General features: G+C 46.6%; 2 protein-coding genes across 2 annotated transcripts in view; both read left to right on the top strand.

Moving 5' to 3' along the window:
* The window catches only part of shroom3 (shroom family member 3), a 34,866-nt gene extending 28,322 nt beyond the window's left edge, over positions 1–6,544 (top strand). Inside the window, exons 20-25 of the mRNA XM_053844392.1 lie at positions 537–1,474; positions 1,858–2,003; positions 3,321–3,411; positions 3,530–3,695; positions 3,774–3,895; positions 4,619–6,544. Of these exons, the coding sequence (XP_053700367.1) occupies positions 537–1,474; positions 1,858–2,003; positions 3,321–3,411; positions 3,530–3,695; positions 3,774–3,895; positions 4,619–4,999 (1,844 nt within the window). The 3' untranslated portion in view covers positions 5,000–6,544. The remainder of the gene's footprint in view (positions 1–536; positions 1,475–1,857; positions 2,004–3,320; positions 3,412–3,529; positions 3,696–3,773; positions 3,896–4,618) is intronic.
* Positions 6,545–7,102: 558 nt separating this feature from the next.
* LOC128771238 (ankyrin repeat domain-containing protein SOWAHB-like) lies at positions 7,103–13,946 on the top strand. Its single transcript, XM_053886541.1, has 5 exons — positions 7,103–8,269; positions 8,533–8,778; positions 9,073–9,428; positions 9,494–9,681; positions 11,882–13,946. The coding sequence occupies exons 1-5, from the start codon at positions 7,159–7,161 to the stop codon at positions 12,336–12,338; spliced, it is 2,358 nt and encodes a 785-aa protein (XP_053742516.1). The 5' UTR covers positions 7,103–7,158; the 3' UTR covers positions 12,339–13,946.
* Positions 13,947–14,268: the final 322 nt, after the last annotated feature.

Genomic DNA, 14,268 nt, shown 5'->3' with positions numbered 1-14,268 from the left:
TTAGTAGGATTCGCCTAGAAGTCACACAGATTGATCACTTCTGAAATGTTCCAGAGCCAAATTGCATTAATAATTCACAGAGAAGCCATAGAAGTCATCTCAACTAGTATTAGATGGGTGACTTTCCTCTTTTTTTCCTTAAAAGGAAACTGTCGTCATGACTTGAGGTGACGGAGGCTAGGAACCAAAATTGTTATTAGAACTTAGCCTCATAATACACGTTTTTTTTTCCCCACATTAGAAATTCCCCACATTAGAAAATCCATCTTTAGTTAACCAGTGGTCATTGGGCAGGAGGCAGGAATACACCCTGGAGGGGTGTAAATCTTTTATAAAAAGCATTTTCCAAAGAGAGTCTTCATTTAATTATCAGAGGATTTTAATGCCGGAATTTATTTAAAATGTATGTATATAAGTAAGAATGTGTGAGCCTACTCTTGATGCTGAAAGACATAATGCTCATGTAAACAATATAATGATCAGTTGCTGCTGCAGGACATTTACTAAAGCTAGAATTGTCTTGGACTTTCCTCCAGGTTCCCTCCGTTCCACCACGCCTGTCACACACAGGGAACGGCGTCAAAGGAACGGCGAGCGGCCGAGATCCCACAGCACGTCTGCTCTAGCGGCCTCGGTTGGCCTGCCCTGCCCCCTGACCCCACACAGCACCCAGGATCCTGCTGAAAACCTGCACCGCAACATGGAGCAGCTTCATCAAGCCAACCTGGATGACATCAGCTTCCCACAGATCCTGCAGAGCAGGAAAGGTGACGCAGATGATGGCAGTGGGAAGTTTGCTGTAGGTGAGACCTGCAAAGGGGAGACGCAGCTGTTGACCAAGCAAACGAGACACAGTCTGAGTGAGGCGGATGTGACGGACACCAAAAAGGAATCTTATCGAGGACGAACTTTCAGTTTGGGAATGAGAGGAGAGCAGTTTGCGGAACAGGTGGTGGAGCCACTCGCTTGTCTCACATCACAGAAGAACAGTCATAGCCCTCCCCCATCTCCTCACCAACGACTGTCCTCACTCCGAATATCCGAGTCGAACCTCTTAAATCCCTCGGACGTGCAGGCCGGTTCCTCCACTACTATATTACAGGAAGACTTTGATGAGGTTTTCCTCCAAAACCCAGCCACACTGTCACCTATTCCAGCTCTGGATGACTTCCCTCCTCCTCCTCCACCTGTGTATCTGCTGGAGAAGGAGTCGTCAGAGGAGAACACTCTCAGTTCAGAGTCTGTGAGGAGGCCGTCTGTTGACTCCCCACCAGTGTCGCCATTTCCATCTGCTCCCGCTCTTCCTCCATCACAGAAGTCACATCCCTCCAGTAGCGTTGCCGCAGTGACACCTTACTTATCGAATCCCGACACACCTGAAGCCAAACAGAACCTGGGGATCGAGTACCACTTGCCGCCCAAACGAGAGAAAACACCAGAGGAGATGAGAGTGGAGAGTCTGGCCCGGCAGCTGGTGAGTACCTGTCACCGGACCAGTTCAAACCTTGAAGTCAAATTAGTTAAGAATTATTACAAAAGTTGGTGCGCTGTAAGTACACAACCATTTACATGCACCCTCTTTATCCTCATAATGAGGTTTCCCCTGCTACAGTCAGTGTCATGTGACCAGACTTTTGAGAGGGCGATTTTTTTTTAAATGTAGCAGTCATTGCTAACCTTCTTCTTGCGATTGCGACAATTTGTAAATAAAAGAAGAGACACTGCTCTGCGGCTTTATCCTGTCATTTAATGAATTCCTATGTATGAAAACAAGACCTACCTGGCAGTGATCACGAGGTTTCAGTTTTTAACTGTTGCCTTTTTTTTATGTGTAACAGTTTTGTTTCATCTGTCCAGGTCTTGCAGGAGCGCTCTCTTGCTCCACTACTGGACACTTGTGGCGGTAAATCAACGGTCGAACTTGTTGAAGAAATCTTTGTGAACAGCAAATCAGGTGGTAAAGCGTCATGGCAGCGCAGAGGGAGCAAACGACTGGATCACAGGTTGGAGTGCTTCGCTCATGTGTCTGACTTACCCCAGTTCCTCTAATGCTGAGTCATTTAAACGGTACTGTGTAGATGGGGGAGTGAATAAAAACAGACCTGACACTCTGAGGTTCGGGCAAGATCCTTATAGAAACATGACAGTGAGGCACAAACTTTATATTTGACTTAAAATAATGACAAAACAAACTCAATATTAAGAGATCACCAGACCACAAACGCACTTTCTCCTGTCTCCGTGTAAAGTAACCATTACTTGTGAAGTTATTTAGCTAATGCAGATGATCACTGAAGCTCTTGGGAGAGATGAAAATGGCAACATTGTTTGGACTATGAAAACAAAGAATTCATAATTTACAACAAAACAAACAACATGAGTTTGACTCTTGTTTGGCCACAGTTTGTGTGCACCGAAGTTATTCTCAGCGATGGAGGGGTTCGATGTGACCAGACACTTGTGAGCCGTGTTTGTCCTTCAAACGCTCTCTGCTGACAGTTTCCTCCTCTTATCTGGCGCTGACGTGGAGGAAACTTTGTGTAGTTCCAGCAGCTTGTTTTTTTTTTGTTGCGCTGGATGTTCTGAGATTTGTCCTCGACTCAGAATCACAGCTTGTTTTGCTTTGTCAATAAAAACGAACGAGGTGCACAGAGTCGTCATAAAAACTGGAGTGTGCAGAATAATGAACCGTGACTCTCTCTGGTGAAGGCAGTTGGTAGTCGTAAAGGAGGCGTGATATATGGCACATGCTTTGATGATTTGCTCCCGTGCTGTGGATGAAAGTCCTCAGGTTGTGCTGCAACATTTTATCATTGGAGGTGAAGGTGTTGAATCATAAAGACATAACAAACATGAACTTTGATTTGGTCCGTATGTCATTACGGCAGCACACTGGATTTATGTCTCCCACAGTTTCCGCATTCCACACTTTGGATATTTCATTTTCTCTTTTATTATAATTACAACCACTCGTACTTAGAATGTCTATCTCAACTCTCCTCAACCGCACATCTCTGGTTCCCATGAAAACCTGTTGCCCTCACCAGCTACTAAATGGAAGCAGCTGGAAAACACTGACACTCAGTGGACAATCGATGTAGTGCAGGTCCACAAACGCAGTGAATGTTAAACACTGAAAATACAACATGATACAGTCGTTTTGAATAGCTGTTTTTGTGTCATGAATATATTCTGCATATACATTAAATTAAATATTCGAATATGCATCAGTTTATTATAATTAGCTCCACCTTTGTGATGAACTTGTCTAATATTTGCTCACAAAATCATGGAGATTTTGGTCTTTTTTTCCTCCTCAGGTTTCATGATCTCTTAGCTCCTGCTCAGCCTGCCGCAGCAACTGTTGGGACGGAGATTGACTGGGATGAGAGGGATGTAAACAGCTTGAAGGTACAATGGCAGCCACTTGTTTTGTGTGCGTTTGTGTTAGATATTATTTTTGAGAGAAAGAAAAGCAACATAAACATTCCAAGCCAGCGGTTTTCAAGTCCTGTCTTCTGTCCTCCAGCTGGAGCTCTGTGAAGCTCTGAAGAGCAGCGTTGTGGCTCTAAAGCAAGAGAAGGACGCCGTGCGCGAGGAGCAGAAGCATCACCAGAGTCTGGGGGCAAACGTTGACTCACTGGTGCAGAAACTGTGCAAGAGCAATGAGAAGGAAAAATACCACATGTTCATTGGTATGGACGTTTTCAACTTCCCTCAGTCTCTGCAGGCGGATTGGGTTTCGAAGACCTCACCTCTTTGTGTAATGGCAGGTGATCTGGACACCGTAGTGAACCTGCTGCTGTCTCTCTGCGGCCGACTGTCGAGGATCGACAGATCTCTGCTCGCTCTGCAGGGAGAAGAGGCCGCACAGGAGGACGCCGCAGAGGAGCGGGTGAGACAATGAGGGCGATTCATGCTCGTGTTTTGTACAATATGATCAGTCACTCGGAGTGAAGTACCCAGAGATAACCCTGACAAAGACTCATTCAGTCATTTCACTTCGAACGGACCCACGGTTGTGCTATGCAGGAGTCAAGAGTCACAGCGATGAAGCAAAGGCAGGCCATTTTATTCATCACAGAACTTATGTCTCACTAGTGTTTCTGGTCAGAAGACGGCAAACACGTGTGCCATCTTTACTGCTCTGTCGGTGCATGAATGAATGAATGAATGAATGAATACTACCCCCACGTTAAACCCAGCACTTCACTGTCATACAGAGGTTTACCTCTGGGTTATCCTCCTACTGCTGATCGTCATAGAAAGTAGAGAGTGCATGTCCAACCCTGGCCTCAAACCCTCAACTGTGAATGTAAAAGCATAGGCCAAGGGCCACCTCACTGCCAGAGACGATGCTCCACTAGTGATCATAAGAATGAGCTGCAGTCTAATCCTCAGTCGAAGGATGAATGGATGAAGTAAACAGAGAGATCAGCCAACTGAATAACAATGTTGCATCAAGACCATAGCGCTGAATAAGAGTGTTTCCCCCTTCCATCCGCTCAGCCTTCCTCTCATAACTCCACCAAAGAGGTTTGGGCCTGTGCTTCTGACTGCCTCTCTAATGTCTTTTGTCGGATTGGCCTTTAAAATCACTTTTTGTTTACCCCGTCAGGAGTCTCTCTATCACAAGCGCTCCCTGCTTCTGCGTCAGACCGAGGATGCCTGGGAGCTGAAGGAGAACCTGGACCGGCGGCAGCGTGTTGTCCACGACATCCTATCCGGCTACCTCACTGATCCGCAGCTTCAGGACTACCGCGGTTACGTCAGCACTAAGCCCTCACTTCTGATTCGCCAGCGCCACCTGGATGACCTCATACGACAGGCCGAGGATCGGCTGGTGCGGCTGGCGGAGAGTCTATCACCGGAGCAGGCGGCGGCACACGGCTGGGCGAGAGGGTGTGGGCCTCCGTCACAGAGTGGCTCTACCTTTCCTCCGTCTCTGACATCAACTCCTGCCCATTCTGCTCGCTCCACCACGGTGACGTCGCTGTGATGTCATCAGGCAGTGTTTGAGTCGACGTGTTACTTCGAACTCTTGACACTATGAAACTTTTTTTATATCGAGCTTCCCTCTATTCACACCAGACCGAGCAATTGTCAGAACTACTGCTGCTTTTTTATGTGCTTATCACTTAAAGATGTCTGAAGGCCACAGGAGTGTCTCTGTTTCCCTGATAATCCCACCAAAACAGTTGGTTTGAGGGGCGAATAATGAGCTTTAATTTTTCTGATTCTGACTGTTGGAGGGCTCGGGAGCCTGGTGGAGGTTGTTTACGAAATTACAGCGCCCCCAAGTGGACAAGAAGGACATGGCACATCACTTTTAATACTTAATTCTTTCAATTTAGATGCAACTTTTAGTCTTCTTCACATGAACAAACAACATGGAAGTGTTGTCATCAGGAAAATACATGAGCACAGTGGTAGCTTTAGGAACTGCCATGACTGTGACACAACAAAATATCAGCTCTTTATATGTTACCATAACAAAAAGATATTTAATGCAAATGCCTCATTGCAGCGCCGCCACCACCACTACTGCTGCTGAGAACCACATGCCAGGAGCGCTTTCGCCATGAACACCACATGGAGCTTCTCTTTCTGTCCGGCATCAAACGTTCCAAAGATTTTCCTTGAACGAAATGCTAAAAATTATCAATGTAATATCCACAATAGTGTGACTGAGATGTCATCGGTTACTTCTGACAAACTGGTCATTTTACTGCATATATATCCTTAATACTGAGTTATTTATTTTAAAACTTCATCGCACTTAGTCAAGTGGTTCTTGCTCTCACCCACATTTCAAAAGGCTTTTGTTGGGAAGAGCATCCAGGAGGTTAATATTGTTTACCTAGAAACATGAACACAGCCCTGTAGTAGCAATATTCAACGAGAAACATACTGGTTAATAGTCAACCTTTATTTTATGTGACTCACTATGATGTTTGGAAAAAGTGAAATGAGAAATCAAAGGATTTTTTAAAAATAGTTAAACCAATCTTAAACATGGGTTATTACAGTCTTCCTGAAATTACCGTCGCATAATTCCAATGTGGCTTCATGCCCTTCCCAAATCGCTATATCTGAAAGTGAAGAATTATTGAACTCTTTCTTTTCCACCACCATATAAATGTCTTGTTAGCCCCTGGTTCTTCTGTTTGTTTTTCATTTTAAAGGCCGCCATTTTAACCCAAAGATATTTAACTGATCCTAAACAAAACTCAATATAACCTGTTTTTCTTTCAATTGATTCATTCATGTTGTCATGTGACTACTGAGGTTGCAGTTGAAAGGGCTGGTCAATGAGGAGTCTCCATTGTTTTACTATAGGACAGTTTATTTAAGAGATTGTATGAAATGTTTTATTTTAAAGCATATAATGAAGTTCAGTGTCGGTGAGGGAAGGAAGCCTGCACATTTGTACCACTGGCCAAGAGGCAACACATTTTTAAATAATAAACCTGGAAATGTTCAAATGTCCAGAGTGAATTTCTTATGAAATCTCCATAATATGAACTGTCGCTCGACTGCACATCTGCTCCTGAAACCTCAACATGACGCAAACAGTCTTTTAGAAACAGACGAGACAGTTACTGTGTCTATGCAAGAACTCTTTCTCTGTTCAGTATGTTCTTACTGATCTGTATTTTCTGTCTCAGCCTTTGCACCTGCTCAATGAAAATAATAAATAAAATGGAATTTAAATGGTGTAAAATACGGGGAATGTTTACATAGTTACAGATTGCGAAATTGCACTTATGACAGCTGAGATTGGAAATACGCCATGTAAAATACGTCTTAGTCTTAAATAAGATTTATTTTTGTACGTTATTTAAAGCAAAAATGAAACTGGTTCGAAATTAAACATTTCATCTATATATACATGCACCCTTGAAGTCATAAGTGCAAACGGGTTGCATTTCAACTGAGCCTTGTGACTGAGTTTGTGCAGTGAAAGATGTTTTACACCTGACTAAGACCTTCTGCCAGAAACCCTTCAGAGTGCATTGCGCTTCTCTACCGGCAGGTGAGTTTGGGGTTAAATACCTGCGGTGGGCGGGGCGCCAACTTACTGTCTAAACCGAGGACCGACCTTTGAAACCGACAAGACCGAAGCTGGGTACCGAAACCGGCCCGGGGTCCTCTGGAATGGCCGCGGATTTGACGCAGGACGCGGTGCTTCACTTCCTCCAGAGCAAAGGAGGTTCGGTGAAAAATGCCGACCTGCTGCTGCACTTCCGCGGATTCTTGCGGGACCACGCAGACAAGGAGCGGAACCGAGACCTCTTCAAAAAGTTCGTCAACTCCGTGGCCACTGTCAAGCAAGAGGAGGGGGTCTCTTATGTGGTTCTGAGGAAGAAGTTTCGGGAGCATGTGTCCTCGGAGGGTGGAGGTGTGGTGGACCCGGGGAAGCGTCGGACTAAACCGCAGCAGCGGGTGGAGGTACCGCCCGCTCCGTCGGCTCAACCTGCCAACAAAACTGTTCTCCCGGTGGCGGGAATCATGCTGACCAACAACAACAATGTGGAGACTAACTTCAACCTGCAACACAGAACCAGGAGTCCACCAGCACCTGCAGGTCTGACCCCCGCTGCCACTCGCCCTCAGACCTCAGACCTCCTCACTCCACCCGGCCAGAAGAAAGTTGGCTTCGGACCTGGTGTCGCACCTGCATCACAGACCAAAGAGCGAGTCACTGAGCCTGAGGTCAGTCTCCGTCAGGACCCTGGTCACCTCAAAGTTTCTCCGCGCAGAGTGAGACACAGACAGAGCTACAAAACTGCAGTCTCTCAAGATGATGAGGAGGAGGAGGAGGAGGAGGAAGAAGAGGTGGTCCTGGGGGCCTCTGTGGATCCGGTCACTTCCTTACCTGGACTCATCACTGTGGCTCATTCTCTCCCCGCTGAGAGACTGCCTCCCAAAATTTACATCCAAGATGTGGCAGCCGAACCTCCCAGGGCTGGTGGACCTGACCAGACTGGGTCAGCACAAGTGACCCCCAGACCAAGCCTCCCCTCTTATGCAGCAGCAGTGAGACCGGCTGACGGGGCTGCAGCGTTACTGCCCCACTCACAGTTTGCTGCTGGACACCTGCAGCCCATGAGGGGCGGGAGCCCAGATCAGAGGTCCGGACTGCCATCCACCTCCAGCAGCCTCTTCTCACCATCTCCGAAATCGTTGTCGCCGACCAGTGCAATGTCAGCCTCCCCTAAAGGTCCGAGTCGGAACCGCAGCCTTGATGACCTTCAGGCCGCAGCAGGTGAGACCCTCAGTAGAACCATGTGGGAATTGCCATATAAACCTATGAGGTCAATAAGAACCTTTCGGTGTCATTTAGTTTGGTCATAAATGAGTCCTCACACCCACCAAGACAAAGAGAAGCTACTGTTTTTCCTCACCGTTCCAAAAGTGACGCATCAGCTGGATTTTGGGATTAGTGTCCTGCAGGTGGAGTTGCAGACAGGATGAAACATGAACGTCTCTTGTGTTCGTCCGCCTTCATCTCCTCACTGGTGTCAACAGGTGGAACTCACCACAGTCAGGGGCTCCTGGTCCATGAAGTCCTCCAACGGGCTCAAAGTCCTGACCGCCGGCCTGCAGCCGTCCCAGCTGAGCTTGAAGCCAGCGCACCGTGGCATCGCTCTGCAGACCGTCTCCATGACAAACAGGAGTTCAAGCCCAGCGTGTCGCCCCTGCACCATTCCACTGAGTACCTCCACAAGGACCCGCACTCCTTGGCTGCTGGCTTGGGCTGGCACCGCTCCACAGGTGAGAGATGCAAACACCGTCGCACCGTATTACTGTGCAACATAACCAGCACATTCTTAGCGCTTTTTTATGAGGATCAGCATTGAGAAACTATGTTTTTTAAATGACAAAGCAATTTTTATTAAATTATTTCATGTAATTATTATACATGAAGATTATAAAATGTTCCTCCAGTGATTCTTCCATATTGCTACGACTTCTACTATCAGCTTTTGCCCACACACTCTGCACCCAGGAGTCCATGTCATGAATTGTTCAGTCAGATTCAGTGGAACTCCGCTCTTTAATCTGCAGGCGACCTCTATGATGACGGTGAGTCCAGCGAGGGCTCCACCTCCTCGCCGCCAATGCGACCCGTTGCCGCCAAGCGTCTCAGCAGCAGACTGCGTAACCGAATGTGCCGCAGCCTCGGCGCGAATCTGGACCAACTCCTGCCGGAGGAGGAGGCCGCGGCAGCAGGAAGTGAAGCGGCTCGACTGAACCGCTTGCACATGATCTCCTCGTCGCTGAGCCTGCGATACAACCTGTCGTCCTCATCGCTGTCGTCCTGCTCCACGCCGCCTCGCAGCCAAAGTTTCGCTGACTTGGATGAAGCGCTGGACGTGAAAGGAGGCAGGAGGAGTCTCCCGGCCGCCTCCTCCACCAAACAGGTAGTGACTCCCAAACACTCAAGTGTCATCCTTGCCTGACGGCCTCCTTGTCTCTGACTCAACAGTCCCTGGTTCCTCTGGAGGCCAGAGAGCACGCCTGGCTGGTGAAGGGGGCAGCAGGAGCCTGGCCAGACATCTACTCCTTGTTCAGAGAGGATTCGTCGCTCCTCAACAGACGGGACTTCATCTCGGGCTTCACCGTGCTGCACTGGATCGCCAAGCATGGCGACCACAGAGTCCTCAACACGCTCTGGTAAGGAAACCTGCTCTTCTGATGTCTTCTACTCCTGAGACTTTATTGACTGTGCCTTTAAATCCTCATTCTGCCGGGACTGTGAGATGTTTGCGCGTCCTTACACACTGCGATCAGAGAGAATATTTCAGGGGGAAGTGCGAACAAGTGTGGGCACGTCCGGGTGCTGACATTCGATCCACAATCAAGGGCAGCAACATACCTCGGCAGTAAGCCAAGAACTTAAAACTGTGATTTGAAATTAAAACTTTTTGCATACTTGCTCAGTGTTTTGTGTAGCTTTACAATACACACAACCACGCCACCTAATCATTTGTGGAATGACTCACAGCTTCCTGCTTGAGGCAACTTTGGATTAACCAATTCTTGTGCTGCAGCCCTGGCCAAAGTGCGGCCCGCATTGGCCATTTTTATGTGTTTTGCTTGTTCCTCAAAATACATTGAAGGAATATTGAAAGTGATAGTTATGTTGATTTATATTCAATTTAAAATGCATATAAAATGAAATATTTTAATAGGTTTCATGGCACTTCTTAATATCATCTTCTTAGGTTCATTTTGTCCTTCTTACTTAAGTATATAGTTTGGATATTTTTCCGTCATGTTTTGTAGGCATCACTGTCTTTCTTTTGATGTTGGCCCCTCACAACAGTTACAGTTTCTAATGTGGCCCTTTAGGAAATTTAATTGCCCTCCTCTGTTGTGCTGTCTGCGCATGCATGGCCCTGGAGCTCTGGTTTCCTCCCTCAGTTTGAAGTTAGTTGATTGATTGGAGAGTGTCAGTATGTCTCCTGCCTCTCCCCAATGTAGAACAAGAGCCTACTGCAATAGTGATGATGATGATGCTGATGATGAAGATGGTCTTTTTCCGCTACATCTGCAGCCGTTGTTATCTACCTTGACATTTAAGTTCTGCAGGGTAGGGTCTAGTCAAAGTGAAGAGCTACATTTTCATGCTGTTCAGGAGTCGACTGAGCCTCTAATTCTGGAATGGTTAAAAAGAAAACACATTTGAATGGTTGGAGAAGTTGAGGTTGAATCCGTTGTTAGTCAGAAACAGCAGTCGCAGGAAGAGAGCTTCAGTCCATTCTCGCATCTCCTGCTTGGACAAACAGGAAGTCTCACTTCCTACGATTGATAACTTCCACTCTGGTGAAGTTTTGGGAATCATCTGGAGCTGCTGCTGCTGCAGATGAGCTGCACATGAAACATCACTGTCCACGTGCAGCGTGTGCGTGAGTCACTGAGCAGATTCACCGGCTGATGAACGAGTCATTGCTGCCTCTCCAGGCTCTGGAGGTGGCATGATGTTCCTCAGGCCAAAACTATCCAGAACATCATTTCTGTGGGAGCAAAGTCGGTGCATTGTGAGGTTGATAACTAGATCTTTTCTTCTTCTTTTCCTTTCGGCTTCTCCCTTCAGGAGCAACAGCAGATCATCCTCCTCCATCTCACCCTGTCCTCTGCTTCCTCTTCTCTCAAACCTACAAACCTCATGTCCTCCTTCACCATGTACATAAATCTCCTCTTTGACCTTCCTCTCCACCTTCTGCCTGACAGTTCCAACCTCAACATCTTCCTACCAACGTACTGGCTTCCAATGTTTTCTAACCATACAACATTGCTGGCCTGACCACCCTTTTGTAGACTCTGGTTGATAACTAGATCTCAACTATTATTATTCCTTAGTATTCAGTGTTCAGCAGTCTCCAGAGGTTTATTGATCTGTGTTGATCATGATGACGTCATTGGCAAGGCTTGACTTTCTTGATGGTTCGTATCCGGTGTGGAGAAGTGGTCAGATCTGCGGCCTCACAACTCTTCCACCATGCGACTCCTGTTCACTTTCAGTGTTCGTGTTCTCCCGTGCTTGTTTGCCTTTGCTTGAGGCTGTCCAGCTTCCTGTTGAGTCCAAAACCCTGGTGTGACACTCCACCTGTAGCATGTCTGAGCTGTGCCCCCTGTTGCCCTGACATGACGGTAAGAAGCGGTAGAGAGGGACTGAAACACAATGAAGTGGCAGTTTGCTTCAGGAACAGTGTGCGACATGAGTGTGCGTGAAAACAAAGACAAACAAATGTGACTCAAAGGAACAGGAAAGTCTGTCTTTTTAAGGTGAGGCGTGCTGCTGACACCTTTGAAACTGTGTGGTTAAATAGCAGCGGACTTGTATTAACCCTGTCTGTCGCTCTGCTCACAGGTACGGTGTTGAAAAGGCAGGTCTGACTCTGGACGTCAACGCCAGGTCGACGTGCGGCCACACGCCTCTCCACATCGCCGCCATCCACAACAACAAAAACATGCTTCGGCTGCTCGTGAAGAAGTTTGACGCCGATGTGAAGCTGCGGGACACGGCGGGGAAGCGAGCCTGGCAGTACCTCAACAAGGCGTCCCCAGCGGATGTCTGTCAGCTGTTGGGAGCGCCAGCGCGCTTTGGCAAAGACGCTGAAGGGGCGGCCAGAGCTGTGCCGGGAATCGAACCACGCCAGCAGAGGCCCCGTCGCCGCCGACGCCACTACTTGTCCACCGCCTCGGGAGAGAGACCGCTGACCATTGGAGGTACGACTAAGGTCAAACGATCGTCCTCAATAGCAGCGTTTCTGAAGCACAGGTCGCTGGGTCTTCGTCTAGAGCACAAGTCCGACTCCTCTTATTGACATCGACTCCTCTTATTGACATCGTCTCACTGTCATGAACTGTTCCCAGAGTATCACCTGAAGCAGTGTTCCCTGCGCGTGCAGACCCAAGTCTGCTGTGCAAACACAAACCACTTCCTGGTGTGTTTCACTTGTTTCTTCTGTTTCCACACTAAATCTTGCCTCCCTCGTTTCTGCCATAATTATGATGGAATGTCGTCATTTTTTTTTTGGTAAAAATGAAAGGTAATAAACACAGCACAGGGTGCCAAGTTACTTACACACAAGGTTGCTGTCTGACCCTACGATGGTTCTCAACTGCCTTGTTTGTTCTAACCATAACAAATGGTGAACTTCTCAGTAAATAGAAATGTATTTAACTGCCTCGCTCACGTGAGAAAGAGTGTGATCTGGGAAACCAGTTGTTATACCTGATAGTAAATAACAATGTAACAATCTTCTCTTGTGCAACTGAGCATGTCGGCGGAAAGAAAAAAGGTGTCAGACTGGAGCATTTCGTCATCCAACCAGGAGCAGGTGACAACAGCCTGCTGATGATGGAACTGGATGGACAAGATTGTCTCACGGTTTAACATGTCATTGGCGTCGCTGTGATTGTGGATACATGCCGTTCTAAGTCGATGTTTATCTAATAGAGTGAAAGTGGAAATCAGTTTCAGTTGTGCTAAAGGCTTACGAATGCACAGACTGTCATTTACACTCAAAGACACTCGGAGGCACAAAGGCCTGGGCTCTTGAGTTTCACTGTATGTGGTGCGAGACAAAGAGCAGCGGATCTGAGGCGTGTGACTGTTCAAAAGGGGTTATATTCCGGCCTGACTGTCGAGCGATACTGTGGGGAAAAAGTCTTGTTTGATGGATTGAAAACGACAACAAAAAAAACATATAGATAAAAAGGAGAGATTGTATTTTAATAGTTTCATTGTGCCAAAGAAACACTGCAATGAAGCTTGAGGCTTGTGAGCAAGATATGTATTAAAATGTTTGAAACAATGCATGGAAACAACTTGAGACTCAACTCAAGCTGACGGTTCGCTGAGGTGTACAAAGTTTCCCCTCCCCGTTTTATTTTTGTTTTAACATTTCAAGACTCACTTCTTCAAACTCTGCGCTTTTTTTTAACGCAAAGTTTTCTGCCTCTGTGCCAAAACTGTCCATCATTTAGATTAGACGTCCTTTATTTGTCCCACTGTGAGGAAGTGGCAGCAACCATTGACAACCAATACCCAAAAGACCTTCTGGAAGAATCACCGTACGTAAAAACACAAAGCGAGAAAAAACATTGTGTAAGATCAAATGACACAATATAATAAATACCTACATTATATAAACAAAGATTGTGATAATAAATAACTATCTGAGAAAATTGTACAATGAGTCATCAAAGCGTATGACAGCACTGGGCGGCAGAATGGCTCCTTCCTGCCCAGTCATTTTCAAATGGCCTCATGACTCTTGAAGTTAAAGTGTTTGAGATAAGTTTCTTTGATGCTGCAGACATATTTCTGGAAAAAAAAAAGTATTATAAGGAGATGATTTACGTTTGTATATTTTGGGGTTAAAGATGTTCACACACTGGAAGAAGTTTATTATTGGAATATTAAACGTCTTTCCCACCGAAATGTGTGCAAATCCTGGTGTGTTCCTCCGGGCTCATGTTTTTGTCTTCGACACGATGCACTTAGTTGGCTTTTTTTCTTTGGATACAGAACAATTCATGTATCTATCACGAGGATGCGTCTTCCCAAGTGGTCACATGATTGATGTTGGTGCCATCTGATCGAGCAACAACAGCTGAGTTGTTGGATTTCAGCCGAGAAATCTACTCTATTTACATAAGCTTAGAAACTTGAGTTCAATATTGACAACATGTTGCGCCTGTGACTCGCCCCAAACTGGTACCAAGGTGTTTGCTCACCGCTGCTCAAAC

This window comes from Synchiropus splendidus, chromosome 1, assembly GCF_027744825.2.
Source record: "Synchiropus splendidus isolate RoL2022-P1 chromosome 1, RoL_Sspl_1.0, whole genome shotgun sequence".
Taxonomy (NCBI): domain Eukaryota; kingdom Metazoa; phylum Chordata; class Actinopteri; order Syngnathiformes; family Callionymidae; genus Synchiropus; species Synchiropus splendidus.
This window is presented reverse-complemented; position numbering and strand designations above follow the sequence as displayed.

Excerpts from the sequence above, each read along its gene's own strand:
- LOC128771238 (XM_053886541.1), top strand. The coding sequence starts at position 7,159 with ATGGCCGCGGATTTGACGCAGGACGCGGTGCTTCACTTCCTCCAGAGC. Across the intron at positions 8,779-9,072 it reads GGGCTGGCACCGCTCCACAG|GCGACCTCTATGATGACGGT; the intron begins GTGAGAGATGCA and ends TTTAATCTGCAG. Across the intron at positions 9,429-9,493 it reads CCGCCTCCTCCACCAAACAG|TCCCTGGTTCCTCTGGAGGC; the intron begins GTAGTGACTCCC and ends CTGACTCAACAG.